Source organism: Bombus flavifrons, unplaced genomic scaffold (genome assembly GCF_040668555.2).
Source record: "Bombus flavifrons isolate JBK064 unplaced genomic scaffold, iyBomFlav1_principal scaffold0031, whole genome shotgun sequence".
In the NCBI taxonomy this organism is placed as follows: Eukaryota; Metazoa; Arthropoda; class Insecta; order Hymenoptera; family Apidae; genus Bombus; species Bombus flavifrons.
In genome coordinates this window covers 339,216-366,688 of record NW_027184776.1, presented here as the reverse complement: position 1 = coordinate 366,688, position 27,473 = coordinate 339,216, and the positions used below count along the sequence as shown (strand labels likewise).

The 27,473-nt window shown below is 42.4% G+C and overlaps 2 protein-coding genes across 2 annotated transcripts; both read left to right on the top strand.

The window, feature by feature from the left end:
• The first annotated feature begins 12,385 nt into the window (after positions 1–12,385).
• On the top strand, positions 12,386–17,043 carry LOC138189380 (uncharacterized). The gene is made up of 3 exons (XM_069131441.1): positions 12,386–13,403; positions 14,806–15,088; positions 15,207–17,043. The coding sequence occupies exons 1-3, from the start codon at positions 12,386–12,388 to the stop codon at positions 17,041–17,043; spliced, it is 3,138 nt and encodes a 1,045-aa protein (XP_068987542.1).
• Positions 17,044–17,646: 603 nt separating this feature from the next.
• LOC138189379 (uncharacterized) lies at positions 17,647–18,663 on the top strand. Its single transcript, XM_069131440.1, has one exon. It carries the CDS (start codon positions 17,647–17,649, stop codon positions 18,661–18,663), a length of 1,017 nt encoding a protein of 338 aa, XP_068987541.1.
• The last annotated feature ends 8,810 nt before the right edge of the window (positions 18,664–27,473 follow it).

Here is a 27,473-nt window from a genome sequence, read left to right as displayed (position 1 = left end):
GCGTACCCTCAATAGTCTTAAGGACCCGTCATAAATCCCACGAATTTGCTAGCTAAGGTCCTTCAGACCGAACCAATGTCCTTTTTTTTTATCGCTTCTTAACGACTATTGTCTACTACGGCTTGACAAGGGAAAGTTGATTTTTCTCACGTATGAGGCCTCCCACTTGAGACTTTATCTCGAGGGCGGTTAGCATCCTTCCTCACCCACCACCATAGCAAATAACCAATTAACAACGAAGCCTATTTCCCTCACTCTCTTAGCCAAAATCGTCACCGACAAATCCGATGGTCCCGTGCGCTAGACACATCCATCCTTAGCTATCCTCCGCCACAGCATCATCACCGAACTTCACTGATCTTCCATCTTTCATGCAGTCAACACCCTTTGACCGGGTTTACACCCGTAGATCAGGCACTTACTTATCTTATACATACGCACCAGCGCAACTATCTTCTTTACAAAGTTGCTGGAATAAACTGCGATTTATAACTAATTATATCAGTGTCATATTCAATTAAACCACCTATATTATCCTAATCGAAATAGGGGATCGATTATTTCGTGGCGTCGATTATCTAATCTTAACGGCAATTTACGACTCCCGTTGGCGTGCTTCCTCGCGATCGCGTCTCTCCGCGAGTGATCGAACACGATCAGAAGTGCGGAATCAGTCGAGGCAAACAATTAGTGATTATAGAAGACGTTTCAGTTGTGGCAGTGCGGATCATTTAAATGCTAAGTGTCCGGGGAAAGAAAAAGGTGCTAAGTGCTCTAAATGCTTATTTTTGGCTGCAATACTGAGCATTAATCTAATTGCGTCAAACCGAGCAACGGGACTAAAGGTTTTCTTATAATCTATGCCTTCTTTCTGTGAACACCCTTTTATTAAAAGTCGCGTTTTCTATCGTTCCGAGTTGTCCGGATTTATCTTTACCTTCCTTAAGGTTGGTTGGTTAAAACCAACCTATTACTAACTACCTTCTTATCTTTTGGTTTTCCTACAAGAATCCACGTCTTATTTTCATGGTGCGATTTCATTTCATCATTCATAGCCGTTTTCCATAACTCGTTCTTTTCGGATCTCATCGCTTCGTTAAAATCCACCGCTACGTACGTTACTGGGCTACCATGAAAGTCGGTTCGATTGATCTTACCTCTATCTCTCAATTGTCTCACATTCTCGCTAGTTCCATGATGTTGTTTTTTTCCCTATATTTTTGTCCCCATATTTCGAGAAAATATTTATCATTTATATTACATTGATGTACATTTGCATCATTGGGAAACGACAGAATATCGCTAGATTTTACTCGTACAGTAGGTACAGTCGTGTAATTATCATTAATCATTAATTTTCCGTGAGTAATCCACGAAGAGATATTACTTCATCTCATAACCATTTTTAGCAAGAATTATCGACACACTAATGAAGATTGAATTGCCACTCGGCGTCCATTGAATATTTATAAAATCACATAAATTAGCGCAATAACAATAGCTTCTAAGAGAAAAATTGTTCTTTCTGTTAATCACCAATAATAGAGAAACATTTTTCATTGTCTGTAAAGAAAACGCGGTGCATTAAAATTTATCACGGTCGATAAGGATAGCAATACGTTGTCATATTTTTGACGGTTTTCATTTAGCTTAAATAACGTTCATTTATCGTACAGCTGTAAAAAGCAGAAATTTGAAACGCTTGCACAATTCAAAAACTTGACAATTTTCTATTGGAAATAATTGTTGGTTTATAAGAGGTGAAATTTGAAAAAATACTTTTTTATGTGGCAACTGTGACGACAACTATAAAGACTAAAAAAGTAAAAAGTAAAACATACGGATTAAACAATTTTTTTTTAAATAATTTTTATTAGAAAATTCACTACAGGGAAGAAACTAATTCTCCTAATTAGGTATCATTATGCAATTGAATGTAATAATAATATACAGGGAAAGGCTGTACATGTTAAGCTGTAATTACACAATAGGGTATTGTTCGATTTCTGCACTTCATTTATTTCATTTTGTATTTTTAATTTTATTGCCAAAAATAAAAACATCAAAAGCTCGCGGATTAGTTCAATTCCAAGATTTTCAGATTTAAATAGTACGATGCATTTTTAAACGCGATTCGATGCAGTTTTTAATTCTCTATAGATGGGTATACAAGTACTTGATTTGAAAAATGATTACTGCAAAGTATATCTTAAATTTAACTTATTTTTTATTCTATTTTGCTTTATTTTTGTTTTTTATTCTTTTTTTATTTTATTTTCCTTTCTTTATTCTTTTTTTTTATTTTGCACTTTACAATTTGTCCAGCTGAACATTGAATTTAATATTGTATGTCTTGTGTGAATGGGAAGGAAGGATAAGAGAGAGTTAACAAGTTTTTAATCTTTCAGTAGTTTTTATTCATTAAGAGTCCTGACTAAGAATATACAATGCAGTACAAATATATACAGAAATATACAAATATCCACATAAAACTGTACATACAATCATACATACAAAACCATACATAAAAAACCATACATACAAAACCATACATACAAAACCATACATACAAAACTATACATACAAAACTACACATACAAAACTATTCATACATAACTATACATACATTGATTATTATACATAGGAAAAATAGAGTGACAAGAGTATCGATTATTGGGGATCGAGGTATCCCAACTCCAGCCAGTATGCTGCCATATCTCTTGCGGTTTCTCCCGGCTCTCGGTCCAGCAGCAACCTTGCAGTTATTGCTTCTCCCGGAGAAGGATCGATGTTGACTAGGCTCCCTGTCCGTCGCAACATGGTGAATTGGGCCACTCGATGTCTCTTCGCTTGGATCGGTTGTTCTCGTACACCTGGCAGGACGATTTTTCTAGCCCACGGTGCCATTTTTGCCAAATTCCGTGGCAGCAGCCGTATTGAACTGAGACATTGCTCGCTTTCTAACCCCCAATCGATTAGAAACACGATGTAGCCAGTCATGGTCCGTTGTAAAAGGATGGCTCTTTCCCAAGCGCTAGCTTCCTTAAAATCTACTAGCACGGCGACTAGCATGCCTGCTCTTAAACTTTTCGCCTTCGGCAAGTACTCCATGGGATGTTCCATCATCTCCAAATTGAGTGTTTTGGTTATCTTCGGACATCCAACCAAACGAACCCACATGGTGGTAAGTGATTCGACTCGAACTACCCGGACAGGAACTCCTTCTCGGAACCGATCGTTTGTGCGTTGTAAAATCTCCATGTTTTACAAATCTTCGAAAAAATTTCGAATTTTAATGTTCGACTATACTGAGCTGCCTAGTTGACGTGTCTAGCACGGATGATGCTCTGGCTCCGCCGGGAATCGGACCCCCTTTATATACCTGCAGCGCCGACCCTGAAGACTTACTCGGTCACCGCTTGAACTAAACGCACTTTTTCGTTTGTCTTGTTTCACACTTTTCTTGTCCTCGCAATATTTTATAACAATGTTGACAGTATATACAGGCAGAATATATAGTATATTTTTGATACACAAGTGTCAGATATCAATTATTGTTTTCCGTTAAAATAAATATACCATAATTAGATGCTCTTTTTAACATTCCGATCCGCATTCTTACAATATTTTAGAATTTTTAACCTGAAAATGTCGCTGGAAAATAGAAAACGAACAATTTGAAAAGCACTAGCATCTTGAATGTGAAAATTATGACGTGGGTGTATGCGCTTTGCCCTGCTTTAAAATATATAACACTCAATTGTATTATTCATTATTAAGGTAAATTATTAAAGTTCAAGTGTATGCATCATACCCTTAAGAAACGGTAAACCGATTCTTTGCAAGTTTTCTTCAAAGAGATACGCGATACGACTTGTTGGATTGAAGGGTATCTTTTCTTTTTTCGTTTCTCCACCTTTTTTTCTATTTGCTCCTTTGTTTCTCTTTGGTCGTCACTAGTTTTCGTTTTAGTGGCGAAGAGAAATAGTTGGAACGAATTTGATTTGCGTGTCGTAACATACTCCCCCCGTTGAGAGGGTACCGATCGATTGATAAGATGTGGTGCTGTGAGGTGGGTCTCTTCTAGAATTTCTTACTGTTAATGAATGCTTCGGAGTCATCTGACGTCGATCTGCTCGGTAGTGGTACCATCCGCTTGATGCTCCGATCCAGGGTGCTCGTTGCCGTTCGGACGGTAGCCGTCCGTATGATGCCGTCTGCGCCGGTTTGGACCTTGATGATTCTGCCCAATGGCCATTGCATTGGGGGAATGTTGTCCTCTCTGAGAATGACGATGGTGCCTTCTCATATGCCGTGACTGCCCTTGCTCCATTTGTTCCGGATATTCAACTCGTTCAGGTACTCTCGATTCGCCAGAAATGTTGTTTGAGCTTTTAAAGATGTTGCCAGCTGGAGAGACGATTGGACGGAGTATCCCTGAAATCTCGTTCTCGAAAACTTGTTGGTGAGTCTCCGATGAGGAAGTGACCGGGAGTGAGGACAAGGAGATCATTTGGATCTATTGATATTGGAGTGAGCGGACGGGAGTTGAGGATAGACTCAATTTCAATGATGAGTGTATTTAAGTTTTCGAATGTTAAAAGCGCGTTACCTACGACACGTCTGAAATGTCGTTTGAAAGATTTCACTGCAGCCTCCCATAACCCGCCGAAGTGGGGTGAGTTGGACGGAATGAAGCGCCATTCGATCCGTCGGTCGGCTAAAAAAGACTGAACCTTCACCTTATGATCGTCGGAGTGCAGGAGGTTTCGGAGCTCTCGTAATTCATTGTTGGCGCTAACGAAGTTGGTACCGTTGTCAGAGTATATTGTTAGACAGAATCCTCGACGAGCAATAAATAAAGCTTGTGAGGTCGATGACCAGCTCGATGTGAACTGCTTTAACTGCAAGACATACAAAGATTGCCACGTATACCTTAATTTCGCGTCGGTTGCGGTCCTTTCGTTCCTTGATGTAAAATGGTCCGCAATAGTCAATTCCGACGTTGGTAAACGGCCGAGATTCAGTTATCCGTGCGGCTGGGAGGTCACCCATTACGTAATCCACTGGAGGTGGATTGGCACGGCAGCAACGGACGCACTTCTTCACAGTGCTCCAAACTTGACTACGTTCGTCGATAGGCCAATAAGATCATCTTATGGCGTATAGAGTAGCTTGAGTTCCGGAGTGGAAGGTTAAGATGTGTTCATGCTCGATTACGTGTGCTGTAACGGAAGACTTAGGTAAAATAATCGGATGTTTTTGTGACGAATAATCGGATTGTTGAGTGACTGAGTCGGCCTCCGACTCGCAACATCCCCGTCCTTGTCCAGAAATTGATTGAGCCGTTGTAACTTCCCCCTCACTGCAGAATTTCGATCAGCTCGGAGAATACGGATCTCATCTGAAAAATAGCAAAGTTGTAATAATTTGACAAGCTTGTTGTGCGCAATAGTCAAATCATGTGCAGTTAGAGGTCTCTCTCGATCCTGTTTTTGTCTCCATCGAAGACAACGAGCGGTAACTCTGATTAGTTTAGGCCAAGAGGAGAATATCTCCAGCAGACTGTGTTCGGCGGGAGTCACGGACAGACAGGTTGCATTCTTTTGCTCCGGTATTTCGATTGGTAGTGGTATTGGGTTCCACGTCGGCCAATATTCTTCAGGCTGTTGTAGCCACTCCGGTCCATATTGCCAAATGGTTGGTCGTAGAAAGTCTTCGGGCGATTGTCCTCGGGATGTGAGATCCGCAGGGTTGTCATTCCTTTGAATTTCTGCCACACGATTAGCGACGAATGTTTTCAGCGTATGGTGTGATGTGTTGATCCAATGAAGGACAATGGTAGAGTCAGTCCAATAAACAGTCCGAGAAATATTGTTTGGTAGTGCTTGAAGGACTGTAGTAGTCAATGTTGTGAGAAGAAGTGCTCCACTCAGTTCCAGCCTTGGAATAGTTTGTGATTTGAGCGGAGCCACTTTTGACTTCGCAGTGAGGAGTCGTATCCAGACATGGCCCTCCGGAGTGATGGTGTGAAGGTAAACACATGCCCCATACGCCCTTTCGCTGGCGTCACAGAACCCGTGTAGCTCAATTTCGGTTGCAGACTTGATGACAGTTTTGCGTGGAAACCTTACGTGGTTTAGTAATGGTAACTGCGTATAGTATTCATTCCATTCTGTATGTAAATCAGCCGGCAGAGATTCGTCTCAATTGATTTTTAACGTCCAAAGTCGTTGGAGTAGCATCTTAGCTCGCACGATTACTGGTGCAAGTAATCCAAGAGGATCGTAGATCTTGGCGATTTCGGAGCTGATTATTCTTTTCGTGATTCGAGAGCTGGTAGGATTGATTTTAACGGAATATAGGATCGAATCGTCAGAGGAGTTCCAAACAACGCCCAGAGTTTTGAATGTTTGAGATTCGCCTAAAAGTAGTTTGTCGTTTATATCCTGTTCGGAATGTCCTTGTAGCAGCTCTCGGTCGTTTGATGCCCATTTTCGAATATTTAAACCGGCTAGTTTGAGTAGTTCTGTGAGTTCCGTTCTCAATGATTGTGCCTCGACCTTTGTATCAACCCCTGTGAGAACATCGTCGACGTAGAAATCTCGCTGTAAGACTATCGCCGCTTGTGGATATCGACGTCCCTCGTCGTCCGCAAATTGTTTGAGGCACCGAATGGCTAGATAAGGAGCCGCCGAAAGCCCGAACGTTACTGTGTTAAGTTGATAGGTGTCAATTTCTCCATTAGAGTTACGCCACAAAATTTGTTGGAATTTCCGATCCTCTTGACGCACAAGAAATTGCCTGTACATTTATTCAATATCGCCTGTAAGGACGTATTGATGAGAACGAAATCTCAGGAGAATAAAAAATAAGTCTTCTTGTAGTTTCGGTCCCGTGTGAAGTAAGTCGTTTAAGGAAACTCCGGTGGTGGTTGGTGCCGATCCGTCGAACACGACTCGGAGTTTCGTTGTTTGGCTGGACTCTTTGTTCACGCCGTGATGTGGCAGAAAATATCCGTCGACCGTGGAGTGATCCGTGGTGATCTTCGACACGTGTCCTAATTCCAATTATTCTCGTATTACGGCGTGATAGTCAGCTTCGAATTATTTATCTCGTTGGAAACGACGGCAGAGAGATGTGAGTCGTTTCATCGCCATGGCTTTAGAGGATCCAAGCGAAGGCGTTGTTTCGATAAATGGAAGAGCGACAATGTATCGCCCTTCGTCGATTTCGAAAATGCTCCTCGCATTGTCGTTCCGCCTCAGAACTGTGTGAAGTGGGCGGCCCCTCGCCGATTTCCCAAAAACGGGCGAGGTCCGCCTGTAAAGCCGTCGTGGAAGCGTGAAATGTACGAGCTGAGCATTGTGGGGTTGGACTCCCCCCGATGACCCATCCGAATCGCGTTTTTTGCAGCCGCAAGTCGGGCCCGTTTGAGTGACTGATATTGAGTTGACTTACGCAGAGTGATGCTATTGTTGGGCCGGCGCTCAGTAAGATTTCGATCCGAACAGGTCCATGGAATGCTGGATCGGCAAGTTGGAGATTCCTCGGTATTTGTATCAGTGAGCGATCTATGGTTTGATCTGGGACCCAAGTCGATATAGTTGGAATGACCAGGAACGTCAGTGTGCGTTCGTATGTGCCGTCAATTGAGGTGATCGTGGCCGTCGATATAGCGTTTCGAGGTCGTCGATAACGCGTCGAGAGTTCCGATTGGGACCGAAAATTTCCGTTGGTTGAGTTTCAATGAACTAGCGAGTTTTTCGGTTATGAAATTCATGCTAGAGCCGGTGTCTAGCAGAGCTCTACAAGGGAATGGTTGATTTTTATTGTTAAGTATGTTGACCTGTTCTGTGACCAAGAGATCGTGATGGAATTTGGAATGAAGCGAGGTCAGTGAATCGGTTCTCTGTGATTCGGTCATTCCTTCCCGTGTCGTTGAGAACTGGACGGTAGGTTTAATTCGACTACTTTTGTTCGAGAACACCGAGGCTCGCGTTTTGGAGAAGTTCGCGGAGACCCTCGGGGAGAAGTTCGTGTAGACGATAGGGGCGACGACAGGGGAGACGTGGATGCGCGTCTCGAACGGTGGGACGACGGAGGTGTCGATGAACTAGGTGATGATCGTCCGTTAGAAGATCGATCGCTCGAAGAATGACCGCTCGACGATTGGCCACTAGATGATCGTGATTTGTCGTGACCTTGGTGTTGATGCAAATATGTATGATGTCGCTGTCTGCATATGCGACATGAACCGGCTGAGTATTGAGCATGAGTGTGTTCTGTACCTAGGAAATTTGTACAGAGTGAAGCCTTTTTGACGATTTCGAGGAGATTTTTGGCAGACTTCACCTTGAACACATCGCAATGCCATATTTCGTGTGGTCCTTGACAAGTTGGACACGCCAACGTCTTGTGTGTAGTGGCGAAAGTGTGAATTCGCGGCGCGTGTTGTCGCTGTCGGTTATGTTGGTCGGGCGCCTTTTTTATCTCGGTTGGTGTTGAACTTGTCCTATCGCCGTTCGTAGGTGTTTTAAGAAAATCTACCAAGTGTGTATATGACGGCATTTTTTTGTCCAGTAATGTGCGTTGCCATTTGCGAATGACGGCTTCGATGTGAACAATTTGATGAGGACAACGTTTGACGTGATTGGTTCACCTAATTTATCTAAAGCTTTGAGATTTATTTCGACCGTCTCAAGGAAATCGTCTATAGCTTCGGGTGTCTCCTTAGTTATTTTCGGATAATCGAAAATCAAGTCCCAGTGGCGCATGCGGACTTGACGGTGACAGTCAAATTTGTCTTTTAGAACGTCGATAGCGATTGGATAATTTACCTTTGTAATGTCTAACGATTTTATGCCTTTCCGGTCAAGGATGAACTGAGATACTGAAATTTTTGTACGGGTGTCAACCGTTCATTTCGTTCCCCTGTGTCGGTTAAGATAACAGAAGTGCGACTAATTCGCGGCGTCGATTGTCAAAATCGTAGCGAGAATTTACGCCTCACGCTGATGCGCTTTCCTCGCGATCGCGTCTCTCCGCAAACGGTTGTAACAATTATATTTTTACATTACACGATCGAATAATACGAAACCGTTATCGATATATTATATTAGATATAATATAAGTTGCCCGGAAGGTTTGTTCCGATTTTTTAAGGAATTTAATAAAATAATAATTTTTACTCGATAACGAAATTTAAATTGATAACGATAGAGGATTAATATAGGAATTTGATTTTCTACGATTTTCTATAGCAAGGAATATTTTATTTCGCGAGAGGAAGTTGTCGGAAAGAGTTTCGGACTAATTCATAATCCAGAGAAGACAAAGTACCAAAATAAAAACTTTCGTATTTATACAAGTAAGAAAATTGAACTATATATAAAATTCCATCTATTCGATACGAGGGGTTATGGGAATTTCGTATATATCGAATTTATAAAGCAGTCTTCCGTAAAATACATGAAATACAACGCGTTGTTCACCACTCCAATAATTGTCAATCACCAAACTACGAATCGGATATCAGCGAAGAGCCGAGTTTAAACCCGCAAATCAAATTCGTTCCAACTATTTCTCTTCGCCACTAAAACGAAAACTAGTGACGACCAAAGAGAAACAAAGGAGCAAATAGAACTAAAGGAGGAGAAATGAAAGAAGAAAAGAAACCCTTCAATCCAACAAGTCGTATCGCGTATCTCTTTGAAGAAAACTTGCAAAGGATCGATTTACCGTCTTAGGTACGATTGAATTTTGAGCAGGGATGTTCCTTCGTATGGCAGGGTTTGACGCGAATTACGCGTAAACGATACAGCACTGCAATATGTGACGGACAATGCTGTTCTCTACGCAAGCACATTGGATAAATAAATGATAATTTTTCTTAGGGATATGATGCATATTCTTGAACATTAATAATTTACATTAATAATTAATAATACAATTGAATGTGATATATTTTAAAGCAGGGCAAAGCACATACACCCACGTCATAATTTTCACATTGAAGCGTGCTAGTGCTTTTCAAATTGTTCGTTTTCGATTTTCTAGCGACATTCTCAGGTCAAAAATTGTAAAATATTGTAAGAATGCGGATCGGAATGTTAAAAAGAGCATCTAATTATGGTATATTTATTTTAACGGAAAACAATAATTGATATCTGACACTTGTGTATCAAAAATATACTATATATTCTGCCTGTATTTACTGTTAACATTGTTATAAAATATTGCGAGGACAAGAAAAGTGTGAAACAAGACAAACGAAAAAGTGCGTTTAGTTCAAGCGGTGACCGAGTAAGTCTTCAGGGTCGGCGCTGCAGGTATATAAAGTAGGTCCGATTCCCGGCGGAGCCAGAGCATCATCCGTGCTAGACACGTCAACTAGGCAGCTCAGTATAGTCGAACATTAACATTCGAAATTTTTTCGAAGATTTGTAAAACATGAAGATTTTACAAAGCACAAACGATCGGTTCCGATAAGGAGTTCCTGTCCGGGTGGTTCGAGTCGAATCACTTACCACCATGTGGGTTCGTTTGGCTGGATGTCCGAAGATAACCAAAACACTCAATTTGGAGATGATGGAACATCCCATGGTGTACTTGCCGAAGGCGAAAAGTTTAAGAGCAGGGATGCTAGTCGCCGTGCTAGTAGATTTTAAGGAAGCTAGCGCTTGGGAAAGAGCCATCCTTTTACAACGGACCATGACTGGCTACATCGTGTTTCTAATCGATTGGGGGTTAGAAAGCGAGCAATGTCTCAGTTCAATACGGCTGCTGCCACGGAATTTGGCAAAAATGGCACCGTGGGCTAGAAAAATCGTCCTGCCAGGTGTACGATAACAACCGATCCAAGCGAAGAGACATCGAGTGATCCGATTCACCATGTTGCGACGGACAGGGAGCCTAGTCAACATCGATCCTTCTCCGGGAGAAGCAATAACTGCAAGGTTGCTGCTGGACCGAGAGCCGGGAGAATCCGCAAGAGATATGGCAGCATACTGGCTGGAGTTGGGATACCTCGATCCCCAATAATCGGTACTCTTGTCACTCTTTTTTTTCTATGTATAATAATCAACGTATGTATAGTTTTGTATGTATGGTTTTGTATATATGTTTTTGTTCGCATGATTGTATCTACAGTTTTATGTGGATATTTGTATATTTCCGTATATATTAGTACTGAATTGTATATTCTTAGTCAGGACTGTTAGTGAATAAAAACTACTGAAAGCTTAGGAACTTGTTAACTCTCTCTTATCCTTCCTTCGAATTCACACAAGATATATGTTACGTCGCCTAAAACATCGGCGCTGCAGCTCTCGCGACCGTGCAGCCGACGGCCTGCGTAACGTCATTTCATACCTCAATAAACCTAAGGACCCACCATAACTTGTCTGTTTCTTTGTATTGTGTCAATATGGGTCTTCAGGCGATCCGTTGTCTTGAAAGATTTCTTAAGGCTAAAAATATTTTCGACGCACATCTGGTTTTTAGAAAGGTCCTTGGGTTTATTAGGCGCAATTAAAAACACGGAGAAAGCGGGTACGCACCCATTAGGAAAAACCGAATAGCTATCTATTAAAACAGGCTGGGTTTTCCCATGTACAAGGTCATTCATGAACCACGTCGGTAGGAGGCTTCCGACTCATTCCTTCACGTATCAGCATGGGTCACAACCAATCGACATCGCGGATCGTTGCCCTCACTTTTCCTGACGAACAGCGTGAATAACGAATCCGCGTTCTTCATGCAAAGGGCACACCCACACCGAGCTTTCTTCCGTGCTAGCCTAAGGGCGACAGGTAGTAAGAAAAACAACTCTCCCGTCCACTAACATACGAAATTCGACTGCACGAACCTTGCTCTACTATTCATATCTATCTCATCTTCGTGCGACAAGTTGTTATCGACGATTTATATCTACTCAACAGTGTAGTTTAAGTGTTGGAAATATATATTTTATAATTCTGTGAATCACAGTGTTATATAAACTTAATCACCCCTATTATCCTAACGGAAATCAGGGGATCGATCAACTCGTGGTGTCGACTAGTATAATCGTAACGGGAATTTACGACTCCCGTTGACGTCTCTCCTCGCGATTGCGTCTCCCCGCGATTGGTCGAAATTACATGGTCCTTCGAGCCGGATTTCGCGCCATTAAAAAGTGCACTGACGAGTGACTATACAGTGTCACGTGAAATCCACATTCCAACGACTTAGGCAACTAACCAAAGGAGCTGCCCTCGGAAAGGAACTCCTTCCTCGCTCAGCACATACGCGAGCCGACACCGCACTGTAACGAATAGCTACCGATTCCTAGATCAACGTCCATTTGATTAAGGTAAACTCGTTCCTACCATTGAACTCAAATATGGCTCAAGCTGAACCGATCAGCACGTTGCGGCGTAGACGAAGTGCCTTAGTTAGCCGATTTGCAACCACGAAGCGTCAACTCGAGGAATATGAAGCGTCTGGACGTGTAGACAAATACTACCTAATAGCTTGCCGTAATTCGTTCGACGAAAATTGGCGAAAAATCAGCGCGGTGCAAGAGGAATTAGAAGCGTTAGATGAGGGGGAAATCGCTCGTGCAGATTCTTTATTGCGTGAGCATCATAAGATTGAAGTACAGATCCTGGACCTCTTCGACCGACTACCATCAACAACCCCTTCGCCAACAAAGACCCGCGATCCATGCGTGAAACCTGAGACGACACCAATCACTTTGCCAGAGGTCCGTTTGCCTCAATTCGACGGTGCCCTCGAGAACTGGACTTATTTCTACGACACGTTCTCATCCACAGTGGATCGGAATGAAAACTTAACAAACGTCCAAAAGTTCCAACATCTACGTTCATCTATAACTGGACGGGCCGCACGGAGCATACAATCCTTAGAACTCACAGAGGCCAACTATCCCATCGCGCTCAACACACTGAAGGAGAAATTTAATTGTGCCCTCCGGATCTGTATGCGTCATTGGGAATTACTGCGCAGTTATCCCGAAATAAAAAGGGAAACTCCAGAAGCCATTGAGGACTTGCTGGAAACCGTCAGCGTAAGTTTGAAAGCGCTCGAAAAGTTAGGACAGCCTGTAACATCAGATGTAGTGATTATTGAGTTGCTTGCGTCGAAATTACCTTCGTCCAGCATGCGTAAATTGCAACGCACGTTGCCAAACCAAGACGTGCCTTCCTATCAACATCTGATGGACTTTCTGAAAACACGGGCAAACGGTAATCAGCTCCTTTCTAAATCAAAGGAAACTAAAAGGTCAACCCACAAACAACATCGTCATCGACAAAACATACCGCGTGGCCGAACCTTTGCCACAACCAGCAAGACATTAGTGTGCCCGACCTGCAGCGGACCCCACGTACTCAGACATTGTAAGGTCTTCAAAGCCAAATCGGCTGTAGAACGCTTTCAAATCGTAAAAGGGGCAGCGTTATGTATAAACTGCCTAGGCAGCGGACATTCGCTGACACAGTGTACAGCGAGTTCGTGTCATATCTGCGGGCAACGATACAACACCTACCTACACCGAGAGCAAACGCAGATCATTTCACGTTCGTCGAGTAGTCAGTCATCTAGCGGTCGATCGTCCAGCAATCGGTCGTCCAGCAATCGGTCGTCCAGCAATCGGTCGTCAAGCAGTCGGTCGTCTAGCGGTCGGTCATCGAGCGGTCGGTAGTCGAGCAATCGTTCATCGAGCGGTCGGTCGCCGGGCAGTCGTTCATCGCACAAACGATCTTCTAAGCGACAATCCCCACCTGGATCATCGAAGTCGCGTTCGTATCACAAGTCGAGACGGACATGTAGTGTGGTTCCTGGTGTCGGGTGCTTTCCTGCGATATAGAATCATATACAGCGCCCGGGCATCCCCAGAGCCATCGGAGTTGGGATACGCCCAACCAGCGCATATGGTACCGAGTACCTATGTTACCTCGATTAGTTAGGCCTGCAGGGGCTTTCACTCGTCTCAGGTGAAACGGGGCTTTTTCCGAGCCCTACCGTCTTCTCGGGACGGTATCCGGAGCAGGTGGGACGCTGCTCACCCGCCGAAGGCCTTTCGGGGGAACCATGTCCCCCTTAAATCGGCCCTCTTGCCAGCATTTGGCCACAACCACTGCCACCACGAGTCCATACCCATAATTGGCCGAGCCGAGGGCTCGCTACACCCTCAGGGCTAACGCTCGGCCGCCCGTGGTACCATTCTTAGTCAATGGTGGGACTGTTCTTTGTGGATGTACCGCCACGTCTCTGCTGCACGGCTATCCTGCTAACCGTCCTCGACAGACCCAGATGAGACTCACGTAAGCGGGAGTTGAGGAAATGTACCTCGGCGGCTCTCCCGACGGTCTCGCCCTTCGCTTCAGGATCGTGGGTGCGCTACTACCCAAGGCTCCGTGGGGAAGGCTTAGTCTTACACCACGGCAACCTTCCTTGCGGTGTACATAGGGGACTCACGTAAGCGGGACGCTTGTCCCGACGGTCCTCCCTGGCTGCGGGAACGTGGGTTTGCCAGCCCCCATAGACTCGCAAAAGCGAATCCTCCCTGCGGGAAGTCGAGACGGACAACCGAATCTTCCCGGAAGCATACATATTCGGCTCCTAAAGACTCGAAAGTTCCTGAGTCAAGCTCCCCACGGACCAAGGGCACCGCCATACACACCTTGTCCAAGTCCCAACCAGAGCAAAACTGACTAGCTAAACAGACTACAGAAAGGTGGACCGTATTGGAAAATACATCTCCAAACGGCATACTACATCATGATCTACTGGTCACAGCACAGATCGATGTGCTAGACAAAAGGGCCTCACCAATCCGAGCCAGAGCTTTGCTAGATACCGGATCTAGTATGAATTTCATGACTGAGAAATTCGCAAAATCCCTCGGTATGAAACGAAGGAGATGTTCGGTTCCAATCGGCACCCTCGATGACTTGACTACAATTGCCAAGAGCCAGATCACGGCCACCATTGTTTCTGTGGATGGCAAATATGAACGTATAGTAACGTTCTTAATAATCCCAACAATATCGGCAGTCGTTCCAGATCAACCAATCGATAGGTCTGTCATCCAGCTACCCAAAAATCTAAGATTAACCGACCCAGCATTTCATCGACCAGGCCCGATCGACATATTATTAAGTTCGGGACCAACCTTAGCATCCTTTTGCGTCGGGCAGATCAAAATATCCCAAATCCACCGATACGGAGTTGTGTTTGCAAAAGACTCGATTCGGTTGGGTTATCGGGGGGAGCCCGCCAGCTCACGCGGGTATCCACTCCTTTCACGTCACCACCACCGACATACAAGCGGATCTCGCACGTTTTTGGGAAATCGATGAGGGACCACCTACCACGCATTTCTCAGAGGCGGAATTACAATGTGAGGAGCATTTCCGCAACCATGTCCAACGCAACAAGGAAGGGCGATACGTCGTCGCCCTGCCATTCAACGAGAAGCTTCCCACGCTGGGGACGTCAAGGTCCGTTACCATGAGTAGACTCGCCTCGCTCCATCGCCGATTCCAACGCGACAAGCAATTCGAAGCCGCGTATAGTGCGGCGATCCAAGAGTATCTAGACTTGGGTCACATGACGAAGATCACGCCTGACCTTACCACAACCAACGGTTATTATTTGCCTCATCACGGCGTGATAAAGGAATCGAGTGATACTACGAAACTCCGAGTTGTTTTCGACGAATCAGCAATCAGCACTATCGGAGTCTCCCTCAACGACATTCTACATACAGGACCTAAATTACAGGAAGATCTAATTGAAATTCTATTGAGATTCCGGTCCCATCAATATGTTCTAACGGGTGACATTGAGAAGATGTATCGACAAATCCTCGTACGCCCAGAAGATCGTAAATATCAACTGATTCTATGGCGTAATTCCAACGGGGAGGTCGATACCTATCAACTTAACACCATGACGTTCGGACTATCAGCTGCCCCATACTTGGCCCTCCGATGCCTCAAACAATTAGCAGATGACGAAGGACATCGAATCCTGCGAGCAGCAGCGGTTGTGCAGCGCGATTTCTATGTCGACGACGCCCTCACCGGAGCCGACACAAAGGAAGAATTACTATCGGTAATACACGAACTCACAGACCTTCTCAGATCGGCCGGCTTACACATCCGGGAATGGGCATCCAATGACAGGGACATATTGCGAGGACTATCAGAAAGAGATACCAATAGAAGACTACAATTGGGCGAGTCACAGACGTTGAAAACTTTAGGCATCTATTGGGATTCTCAGGAAAACGCAATCCTTTACTCAGTTGAACCCACAGCGACCATCACTCGTGTCACTAAACGATCAATGAGTTCCGTGACAGCCCGAATTTATGATCCACTTGGTTTGCTCGCGCCAGTGATTGTCAAAGCAAAAATATTGCTTCAACGCGTCTGGGCATTAAAACTTGATCGGGATGAATCCCTACCAGCAGAGTTGCATACTGAATGGGATCGATATCATATCCAACTACCCTTGCTTAATGATATTCGGTTCCCTCGTAAAACCATAATCAAGGCAGCTAATCATATACAGTCACACGGCTTCTGCGACGCCATTGAAAAGGCATACGGAGCATGTGTCTATCTACGCAGTACCAATCCGGAGGGACACACACAAAGTCAGATACTCACTGCTCGATCTAAGGTCGCGCCACTGAAATCGTTGACAATCCCACGACTCGAGTTAAGCGGAGCATTACTCCTCGCCTCACTTATGTCCTTGATAAAGAAGTCCCTTACTATAAATGTTTCTCGCATTGTGTATTGGACGGATTCTACTATAGTGCTTCAGTGGATCAAGTCCTCGCCACACACATTGAAAACCTTTGTGGCGAACCGCGTAGCCGAGATCCAGACGAAGACAAACATCGACGATTGGCGTCATGTGCCCACCAACGACAATCCAGCAGATATCATCTCCCGCGGGCAGACTCCCAAGGAATTTCTGCGCCCGACCATCTGGAAAAACGGACCCGAATGGCTCAAATAACAAGAGGAAAACTGGCCGATCTCGATCCCCACGCCGCTGGGAGAACTCCCAGAACGAAAGAAGACGATATGCCTAACAACGAGTACCATCGATAATACACTCCTCCATAGATATTCGTCCTGGACAAGACTAATAAGAGTCGTCACTTGGTGTCTTCGATGGAGATATAAACAGAACCGATCCTCCCATCTAACAACAGACGAATTAACCACCGCACACAATAAATTGATAAAGGTAATCCAATCCCGACACTTCGCGGCGGAAATTCGGACACTGCAGAAAGATCGAGGCAAGGACGTTGGAGGAAAACTACAGCCACTAAATCCATTCCTCGACGAAGAGGGGATACTACGCGTCGGAGGACGACTAACCAACTCCGCTATCCCATTCAGGCAAAAGCATCCAATTATTTTGCCGAAATCGACAATAACCGAAATCATTATAAACCAAGAACATCGAAACAACCACCACACAGGGACACAAGCTACACTATACGCCGTGAGACTACGCTATTGGCCGATCGACGGCCGCAGCCAAGTGTGGCGCACTATCAAAAGGTGCGTCCGTTGCTGCAGAGCTAATCCTCCACCAGTAGAGTACTTGATGGGGGATTTACCAGAGGCGCGTATTACCGAATCGCGCCCGTTTACGAACGTCGAAATCGACTACAGCGGTCCGCTCTATATCAAAGAGAGAAGGAATCGCAACCGCAGTAAAGTCAAGGTATACGCTGCCATATTCGTCTGTCTGGCAACAAAAGCTGTCCATATCGAGTTAGTCAGCGATCTAACTACCGACGCATTCCTGGCCGCTCTACGCCGATTCATCTCCCGACGAGGATACTGCGCAACCATCCTAACCGACAATGGCACCAATTTCGTCAGAGCTAATCGGGAATTGCAAGAACTCCGAATCCTACTGCAGTCCGACGACCTCAAGGAAAAGGTACAGAATTTTCTCGCCGACCGACAGATACAATGGCGTTTCAACCCCCCAAACTCACCACATTTTGGTGGTTTATGGGAAGCCGCCGTGAAATCGTTCAAACGTCATCTCATCCGCGTCGTCGGCACGGAGATCTTGACCTTTGAGCACCTTAACACCCTTGTGATTGAGATTGAAGCAATTCTCAATTCACGCCCACTGACTCCCATCTCATCCGATCCGAAAGATCCCCCTGTCCTCACTCCCGGTCACTTTCTAATCGGTGATACATTAACGAGTTTACGGGAGCGTGATTTCAGGACAGTTCCATCAGGCCGGTTATCAAGTTGGCAGCGCATCCACCAGATCAAGCAGTACTTCTGGAGCAGATGGAATCGAGAGTACCTCAACGAGCTGACCCGCCGCAACAAATGGGACAAGGGAAAACATGACATCCGTGAAGGCACCGTAGTAATCCTCAGGGAGGATAACGTCCCATCTATGCAGTGGCCTTTGGGCCGCGTAATCAAGGTCCATCCAGGAGTCGACGGAATCATACGGACCGCTACCGTGCAGACGGCAACGAGTATCCTGGACCGTGGTGTCAAAAGATTCGTCCCCTTACCCATTCAACCAGAAACAGATGAATCCGAACACCCACCCGGAGCGAAGGAAATGGACAAACGACGCACCTGACTCCACAGCCAGAATTTGATCGGTGCCCTCTCAACGGGGGGAGGATGTTACGTCGCCTAAAACATCGGCGCTGCAGCTCTCGCGACCGTGCAGCCGACGGCCTGCGTAACGTCATTTCGACCCTCAATAAACCTAAGGACCCACCATAACTTGTCTGTTTCTTTGTATTGTGTCAACATGGGTCTTCAGGCGATCCGTTGTCTTGAAAGATTTCTTAAGGCTAAAAATATTTTCAACGCACATCTGGTTTTTAGAGAGGTCCTTGAGTTTATTAGGCGCAATTAAAAACACGGAGAAAGCGGGTACGCACCCATTAGGAAAAACCGAATAGCTATCTATTAAAACAGGCTGGGTTTTCCCATGTAGAAAGGTCATTCATGAACCACGTCGGTAGGAGGCTTTCGACTCATTCCTTCACGTATCAGCATGGGTCACAACCAATCGACATCGCGGATCGTTGTCCTCACTTTTCCTGACGAACAGCGTGAATAACGAATCCGCGTTCTTCATGCAAAGCGCACACCCACACCGAGCTTTCTTCCGAGCTAGCCTAAGGGCGACAGGTAGTAAGAAAAACAACGTCGAAGTCTAGCATCTAACTCTCCCGTCCACTAACATACGAAATTCGACTGTACGAACCTTGCACTACTATTCATATCTATCTCATCTTCGTGCGACAAGTTGTTATCGACGATTTATATCTACTCAACAGTGTAGTTTAAGTGTTGGAAATATATATTTTATAATTCTGTGAATCACAGTGTTATATAAACTTAATCACCCCTATTATCCTAACGGAAATCAGGGGATCGATAAACTCGTGGTGTCGATTAGTATAATCGTAACGGGAATTTACGACTCCCGTTGACGTCTCTCCTCGTGATTGCACCTCCCCGCGATTGGTCCAAATTACAACATACAAAATTAAATTTAATGTTCAGCTGGACAAATTGTACAGTGCAAAATAAAAAAAAGAGAATAAAGAAAGGAAAATAAAATAAAAAAAAAGAATAAAAGAACAAAAATAAAACAAAATAAAATAGAAAAAACGTTAAATTTAAGATATCTTTTAAACTAATCATTTTTCAAATCAAGTACTTGTATACCCATCTATAGAGAATTAAAAACTGCATCGAATCGCGTCTAAAAAATGCATCGTACCATTTACATCTGAAAATCATGGAATTGAAATAATCCGTGAGATTGTGATGTTTTTATTTTTGGCAATAAAATAAAAAATACAAAATGAAATAAATAAAATGCAGCAATCGAACAATACCCTATTGTGTAATTACAGCTTAACATGTACAGCTTTTCCCTGTATCTTATTATTACATTCAATTGCATAATGACACATGATTAAGAGAATTAGTTTCTTCCCTGTAGTGAATTCTCTAATAAAAATTATTTTTAAAAAAATTTGTTTAATCGGTATGTTTTATTTTTTACTTTTTTAGTCTTTATAGTTGTCGTCACAGTTGCCACATAAAAAAGTATTTTTTCAAATTTCACCTCGGATAAACCAACAATTATCTCCAATAGAAAATTGTCAAGTTTTTGAAATGAGCAAACGTTTCAAATTTCTGCTTTTTGCAGCTGTACGATAAATGAACGTTATTTAACTTCAATAGTATTGCGCAGGCAAACAGAAAAAGAAGCTAAATAAGAACCGTCAAAAATATGACAACGTATTGCTATCTTCATCGACCGCGATAAATTTTAATGCTGCGCGTTTTCTTTACAGACAATGAAAAATGATTCTCAATTATTGGTGACTGACAGAAAAAACAATTTTTCTCTGAGAAGCTGTTGCAATGGCGCTAATTTATGTGCTTTTATAATTATTCAATGGACGTCGAGTGGCAATTCAATCTTCATTAGTATGTCGATAATTCTTGATAAAAATGGTTATGAGATGAAGTAATATCTCTTCGAGAATTAATCACGGTAAATTAACGATTAATGACAATTACACGAATGTATCTACCGTACGAGTAAAATCTAGCGATGTTCTGTCGTTTCTCAAGTGATACAAATGTACATCAATGTAATATAAATGATAAATATTTTCTCGAAATATCGGGACAAAAATATAGGACAGAAAAGACAACCTCATGGAACTAGCGAGAATGTGAGACAATTGAGAGATAGAGGTAAGATCAAACGAACCGCCTTTTATGGTAGCCCAGTAACGTACGTAGCGGAAAAATTACCGGTGGATTTTAACTCTTACGTCGGGCGACCCTCTAGCTAGACCAGGCCGCGTGCCAGACGAATCCAGATGACCGCTCACCCGTACTGCGTACCCTCAATAGTCTTAAGGACCCGTCATAAATCCCACGAATTTGCTAGCTAAGGTCCTTCAGACCGAACCAATGTCCCTCACTCTCTTAGCCAAAATCGTCACCGACAAATCCGATGGTCCCGTGCGCTAGACACATCCATCCTTAGCTATCCTCCGCCACAGCATCATCACCGAACTTCACTGATCTTCCATCTTTCATGCAGTCAACACCCTTTGACCGGGTTTACACCCGTAGATCAGGCACTTACTTATCTTATACATACGCACCAGCGCAACTATCTTCTTTACAAAGTTGCTGGAATAAACTGCGATTTATAACTAATTATATCAGTGTCATATTCAATTAAACCACCTATATTATCCTAATCGAAATAGGGGATCGATTATTTCGTGGCGTCGATTATCTAATCGTAACGGCAATTTACGACTCCCGTTGGCGTGCTTCCTCGCGATCGCGTCTCTCCGCGAGTGATCGAACACGATCAGAAGTGCGGAATCAGTCGAGGCAAACAATTAGTGATTATAGAAGACGTTTCAGTTGTGGCAGTGCGGATCATTTAAATGCTAAGTGTCCGGGGAAAGAAAAAGGTGCTAAGTGCTCTAAATGCTTATTTTTGGCTGCAATACTGAGCATTAATCTAATTGCGTCAAACCGAGCAACGGGACTAAAGGTTTTCTTATAATCTATGCCTTCTTTCTGTGAACACCCTTTTATTAAAAGTCGCGTTTTCTATCGTTCCGAGTTGTCCGGATTTATCTTTACCTTCCTTAAGGTTGGTTGGTTAAAACCAACCTATTACTAACTACCTTCTTATCTTTTGGTTTTCCTACAAGAATCCACGTCTTATTTTCATGGTGCGATTTCATTTCATCATTCATAGCCGTTTTCCATAACTCGTTCTTTTCGGATCTCATCGCTTCGTTAAAATCCACCGCTACGTACGTTACTGGGCTACCATGAAAGTCGGTTCGTTTGATCTTACCTCTATCTCTCAATTGTCTCACATTCTCGCTAGTTCCATGATGTTGTTTTTTTTCCTATATTTTTGTTCCCATATTTCGAGAAAATATTTATCATTTATATTACATTGATGTACATTTGCATCATTGGGAAACGACAGAATATCGCTAGATTTTACTCGTACAGTAGGTACAGTCGTGTAATTATCATTAATCATTAATTTTCCGTGAGTAATCCACGAAGAGATATTACTTCATCTCATAACCATTTTTAGCAAGAATTATCGACACACTAATGAAGATTGAATTGCCACTCGGCGTCCATTGAATATTTATAAAATCACATAAATTAGCGCAATTACAATAGCTTCTCAGAGAAAAATTGTTCTTTCTGTTAATCACCAATAATAGAGAAACATTTTTCATTGTCTGTAAAGAAAACGCGGTGCATTAAAATTTATCACGGTCGATAAAGATAGCAATACGTTGTCATATTTTTGACGGTTTTCATTTAGCTTAAATAACGTTCATTTATCGTACAGCTGTAAAAAGCAGAAATTTGAAACGCTTGCACAATTCAATAACTTGACAATTTTCTATTGGAAATAATTGTTGGTTTATAAGAGGTGAAATTTGAAAAAATACTTTTTTATGTGGCAACTGTGACGACAACTATAAAGACTAAAAAAGTAAAAAATAAAATATACGGATTAAACAATTTTTTTAAAAATAATTTTTATTAGAAAATTCACTACAGGGAAGAAACTAATTCTCTTAATTAGGTATCATTATGCAATTGAATGTAATAATAAGATACAGGGAAAGGCTGTACATGTTATGCTGTAATTACACAATAGGGTATTGTTCGATTTCTGCACTTTATTTATTTCATTTTGTATTTTTAATTTTATTGCCAAAAATAAAAACATCAAAAGCTCGCGGATTAGTTCAATTCCAAGATTTTCAGATTTAAATAGTACGATGCATTTTTTAACGCGATTCGATGCAGTTTTTATTTATCTACAGAAGAGTATACAAGTACTTGATTTGAAAAATGATTACTGCAAAGTATATCATAAATTTAACTTATTTTTTATTCTATTTTGCTTTATTTTTGTTTTTTATTCTTTTTTTTATTTTATTTTCCTTTCTTTATTCTTTTTTCTTTATTTTGCACTTTACAATTTGTCCAGCTGAACATTGAATTTAATATTGTATGTCTTGTGTGAATGGGAAGGAAGGATAAGAGAGAGTTAACAAGTTTTTAATCTTTCAGTAGTTTTTATTCACTAAGAGTCCTGACTAAGAATATACAATGCAGTACAAATATATACAGAAATATACAAATATCCACATAAAACTGTACATACAATCATACATACAAAACCATACATAAAAAACCATACATACAAAACCATACATACAAAACCATACATACAAAACTATACATACAAAACTATACATACAAAACTATTCATACAAAACTATACATACATTGATTATTATACATAGGAAAAATAGAGTGACAAGAGTATCGATTATTGGGGATCGAGGTATCCCAACTCCAGCCAGTATTCTGCCATATCTCTTGCGGTTTCTCCCGGCTCTCGGTCCAGCAGCAACCTTGCAGTTATTGCTTCTCCCGGAGAAGGATCGATGTTGACTAGGCTCCCTGTCCGTCGCAACATGGTGAATTGGGCCACTCGATGTCTCTTCGCTTGGATCGGTTGTTCTCGTACACCTGGCAGGACGATTTTTCTAGCCCACGGTACCATTTTTGCCAAATTCCGTGGCAGCAGCCGTATTGAACTGAGACATTGCTCGCTTTCTAACCCCCAATCGATTAGAAACACGATGTAGCCAGTCATGGTCCGTTGTAAAAGGATGGCTCTTTCCCAAGCGCTAGCTTCCATAAAATCTACTAGCACGGCGACTAGCATGCCTGCTCTTAAACTTTTCGCCTTCGGCAAGTACTCCATGGGATGTTCCATCATCTCCAAATTGAGTGTTTTGGTTATCTTCGGACATCCAACCAAACGAACCCACATGGTGGTAAGTGATTCGACTCGAACTACCCGGACAGGAACTCCTTCTCGGAACCGATCGTTTGTGCGTTGTAAAATTTCCATGTTTTACAAATCTTCGAAAAAATTTCGAATTTTAATATTCGACTATACTGAGCTGCCTAGTTGACGTGTCTAGCACGGATGATGCTCTGGCTCCGCCGGGAATCGGACCCCCTTTATATAACTGCAGCGCCGACCCTGAAGACTTACTCGGTCACCGCTTGAACTAAACGCACTTTTTCGTTTGTCTTGTTTCACACTTTTCTTGTCCTCGCAATATTTTATAACAATGTTGACAGTATATACAGGCAGAATATATAGTATATTTTTGATACACAAGTGTCAGATATCAATTATTGTTTTCCGTTAAAATAAATATACCATAATTAGATGCTCTTTTTAACATTCCGATCCGCATTCTTACAATATTTTAGAATTTTTAACCTGAAAATGTCGCTGGAAAATAGAAAACGAACAATTTGAAAAGCACTAGCATCTTGAATGTGAAAATTATGACGTGGGTGTATGCGCTTTGCCCTGCTTTAAAATATATAACACTCAATTGTGTTATTCATTATTAAGGTAAATTATTAAAGTTCAAGTGTATGCATCATACCCTTAAGAAACGGTAAACCGATTCTTTGCAAGTTTTCTTCAAAGAGATACGCGATACGACTTGTTGGATTGAAGGGTTTCTTTTCTTCTTTCGTTTCTCCTCCTTTTTTTCTATTTGCTCCTTTGTTTCTCTTTGGTCGTCACTAGTTTTCGTTTTAGTGGCGAAGAGAAATAGTTGGAACGAATTTGATTTGCGGAGTTTAAACTCGGCTCTTCGCTGATATCCGATTCGTAGTTTGGTGATTGACAATTATTGGAGTGGTGAACAACGCGTTGTATTTCATGTATTTTATGGAAGACTGCTTTTTAAATTCAATATATACGAAATTCCCATAACCTCTCGTATCGAATAGATGGAACTTTATATATAGTTCAATTTTCTTACTTGTATAAATACGAAAGTTTTTATTTTGGTACTTTATCTTCTCTGGATTATGAATTAGTCCGAAACTCTTTCCGACAACTTCCTCTCGCGAAATAAAAAATCCTTGCTATAGAAAATCGTAGAAAATAAATTTTCTATATTAATCCTCCTTCGTTATCAATTAAAATTTCGTTATTGATTAAAAATTATTATTTTATTAAATTCCTTAAAAAATCGGTGTTACTTCGGGCGTCCCTCTACCTAGACCAAGCCATACACCGCGGGCCAGACGGAAAGCAAATGTCCACTCGTCCTTACTGCGTACCCTCAATAGTCTTAGGGACCCGTCATCAATCCCAGCAATCTGCTAGCTAAGGTCCTTCAGACCGAACCAATGTCCTTTTTTTTATCACTTTTTAGCGACTATTGTCTACTACAGCTTAACAAGGGAAAGTTAGCTTCTCACGTACGATGCTTCCTACTAGTAACTTTATATTGAGGGCGGCTAAGACCTTGCTAATCCATCAATCTTCGTTTATCCAATCAGAAGCAATGTATACTGCCCTCACTTTCCTGACCAAAATATCATAAACAAATCCGATGGTCCCGTGCGCTAGACACACCCATCGCTAGCTTTCCTCCGACACAGCATCGTAACCCAACGTTACTCCTCCTACACCGCTAGAAAAGTCAACTACTTCTCCTGCGACATCATGAGGGTCAAGTCAACTTACTTCTTTTACACACTACAACTTCGAAGTCTAACGTCTAAATCTAACGTCTATTAAGTATCCTCTAATGCTACGTCCACTAGCATACCAAATTCAACTATAAAAGACTTGCTCCATTGTGCATATCTATCTTATCTTCGTGCGACAAGTTGTTATCTACGATTTATACCTACTCAACAGTGTAACTTAAGTGTGGGAAATATATATTTCATACCTCTGTGTATCACAGTGTTATACTAACTGAATCACCCCTACTATTGTAACCAAAATCATAGTTCGTAGTATCCATTGCTTCTTTTACTGTTTTATTTAACAGTAGTTCTCGAGAAACAAAGCCTCAAACGAAAAATTTTTATTCTATTTTCTCGACTTTTCTTTGGCGTAGAATGAGCCCCTTTCCGCTTGAACCACCAGTTACCAACCACCCTGTATATAGATATATCTTATACTATTCTTATTGCATGAACATTTTTCTCCAGGTTACGTTCCTTCGTCTCGCGCAATTTACTACCAACGTTGATAAATCGTTACGGATACACGTCGTTCAACGTCTGTGTAAATAAGAAAATTGATCAAATATATGTATGTCGGGTTTAGATTAGAATCAGAGTTAGGGGCGTGAAACGAATCTCCATTTGAATTATACATTGTCGTTATGCAATAGAGAAGACATTGACTAGTGCATATGCGACTATCATAGAATTGGACAAGCAACCGTGGTAATTAGATACTCGAGAAACTAATGACAATGATCCTAGGTTCAACAACGAATCCGCGGTCAACGGAATGATATACGTACGTGCTCACAAAATCTAAGTCGGACTCTTTGTTAATAAAACGCGTAATATTCACTGGTCGTAAGGCGTTACTCTTTTCGTCGATGAGATCGGAAGAAAGAATGAATTTCCGTTCCTGCGATGCCACAGAGGAAAACTATGGTGGCTTGTGTCCAAGGACAAGAGATCATTGAATTCATCGAGAATAGCCTTCGTTCAGAAGGTGAGGCAAATTGGCGTTGCTGCTAATTGGTCAATCTCCATATCGATGGTTAGAAAAAGATGCTAGCCGCCCTCGAAGGAAAGTTACTAGTGGGAGACGCCGTTCGTTGAAAAATATAATAAGTCTTTCCTATCTTCCCGTAGCTGGGACAAAGATTCTTTGTCTGTCTGAAGGACTTTAGTTAACTAAATCTTAAGATTTATGACAGGCCCTCAGGCTAGCCGAACATGTACTGCGGAGACGCATCGACATCTGGCAATCATCTTACTCGAAGAATAGGTTCTGCTTGTGGCGAGCCACGGGACAGAAACCATTGGAATGTTTACTGTTGCGTGCCGCCACAAATATTTCTTTTAAGGAGAGCTATAGAATTACTCCATACCTTTGTTAGACAAAGCGTTCATCCCGTGACCGCGGATACGTTCGAAGACTGGCTGTCGCCTCGAGCCCAAGCTTATTATCACAAATCTCAAACAAATACAATCGGATCGAAAGACGACAATTGTTTAATTACGCCTATGATAGAATCTAGATTACGGTGTTAAGGGATTTTCCCGAAGTTCCAAAAGGAAGGCTCCGATGTCCTTTCATCTCCGACATATCTTTTACATCCTGTTAATGCGGTGTTATATCAAAACAATCACCCCTATTGTCTTAACAGAAATCAGAGGATCGATCAACTCGTGGTGTCGATTATTATAATCGTAGCGGGTATTTACGACTCCCGTTGACGTGATATCACGCGAACGTGTCTCCCCGCGACTGGTCGA

Excerpts from the sequence above, each read along its gene's own strand:
- LOC138189379 (XM_069131440.1), top strand. The coding sequence starts at position 17,647 with ATGGGGGATTTACCAGAGGCGCGTATTACCGAATCGCGCCCGTTTACG.
- LOC138189380 (XM_069131441.1), top strand. The coding sequence starts at position 12,386 with ATGGCTCAAGCTGAACCGATCAGCACGTTGCGGCGTAGACGAAGTGCC. Across the intron at positions 13,404-14,805 it reads ACCCCACGTACTCAGACATT|CACAGATCGATGTGCTAGAC; the intron begins GTAAGGTCTTCA and ends TACTGGTCACAG. Across the intron at positions 15,089-15,206 it reads CCAGATCAACCAATCGATAG|ATCAAAATATCCCAAATCCA; the intron begins GTCTGTCATCCA and ends TGCGTCGGGCAG.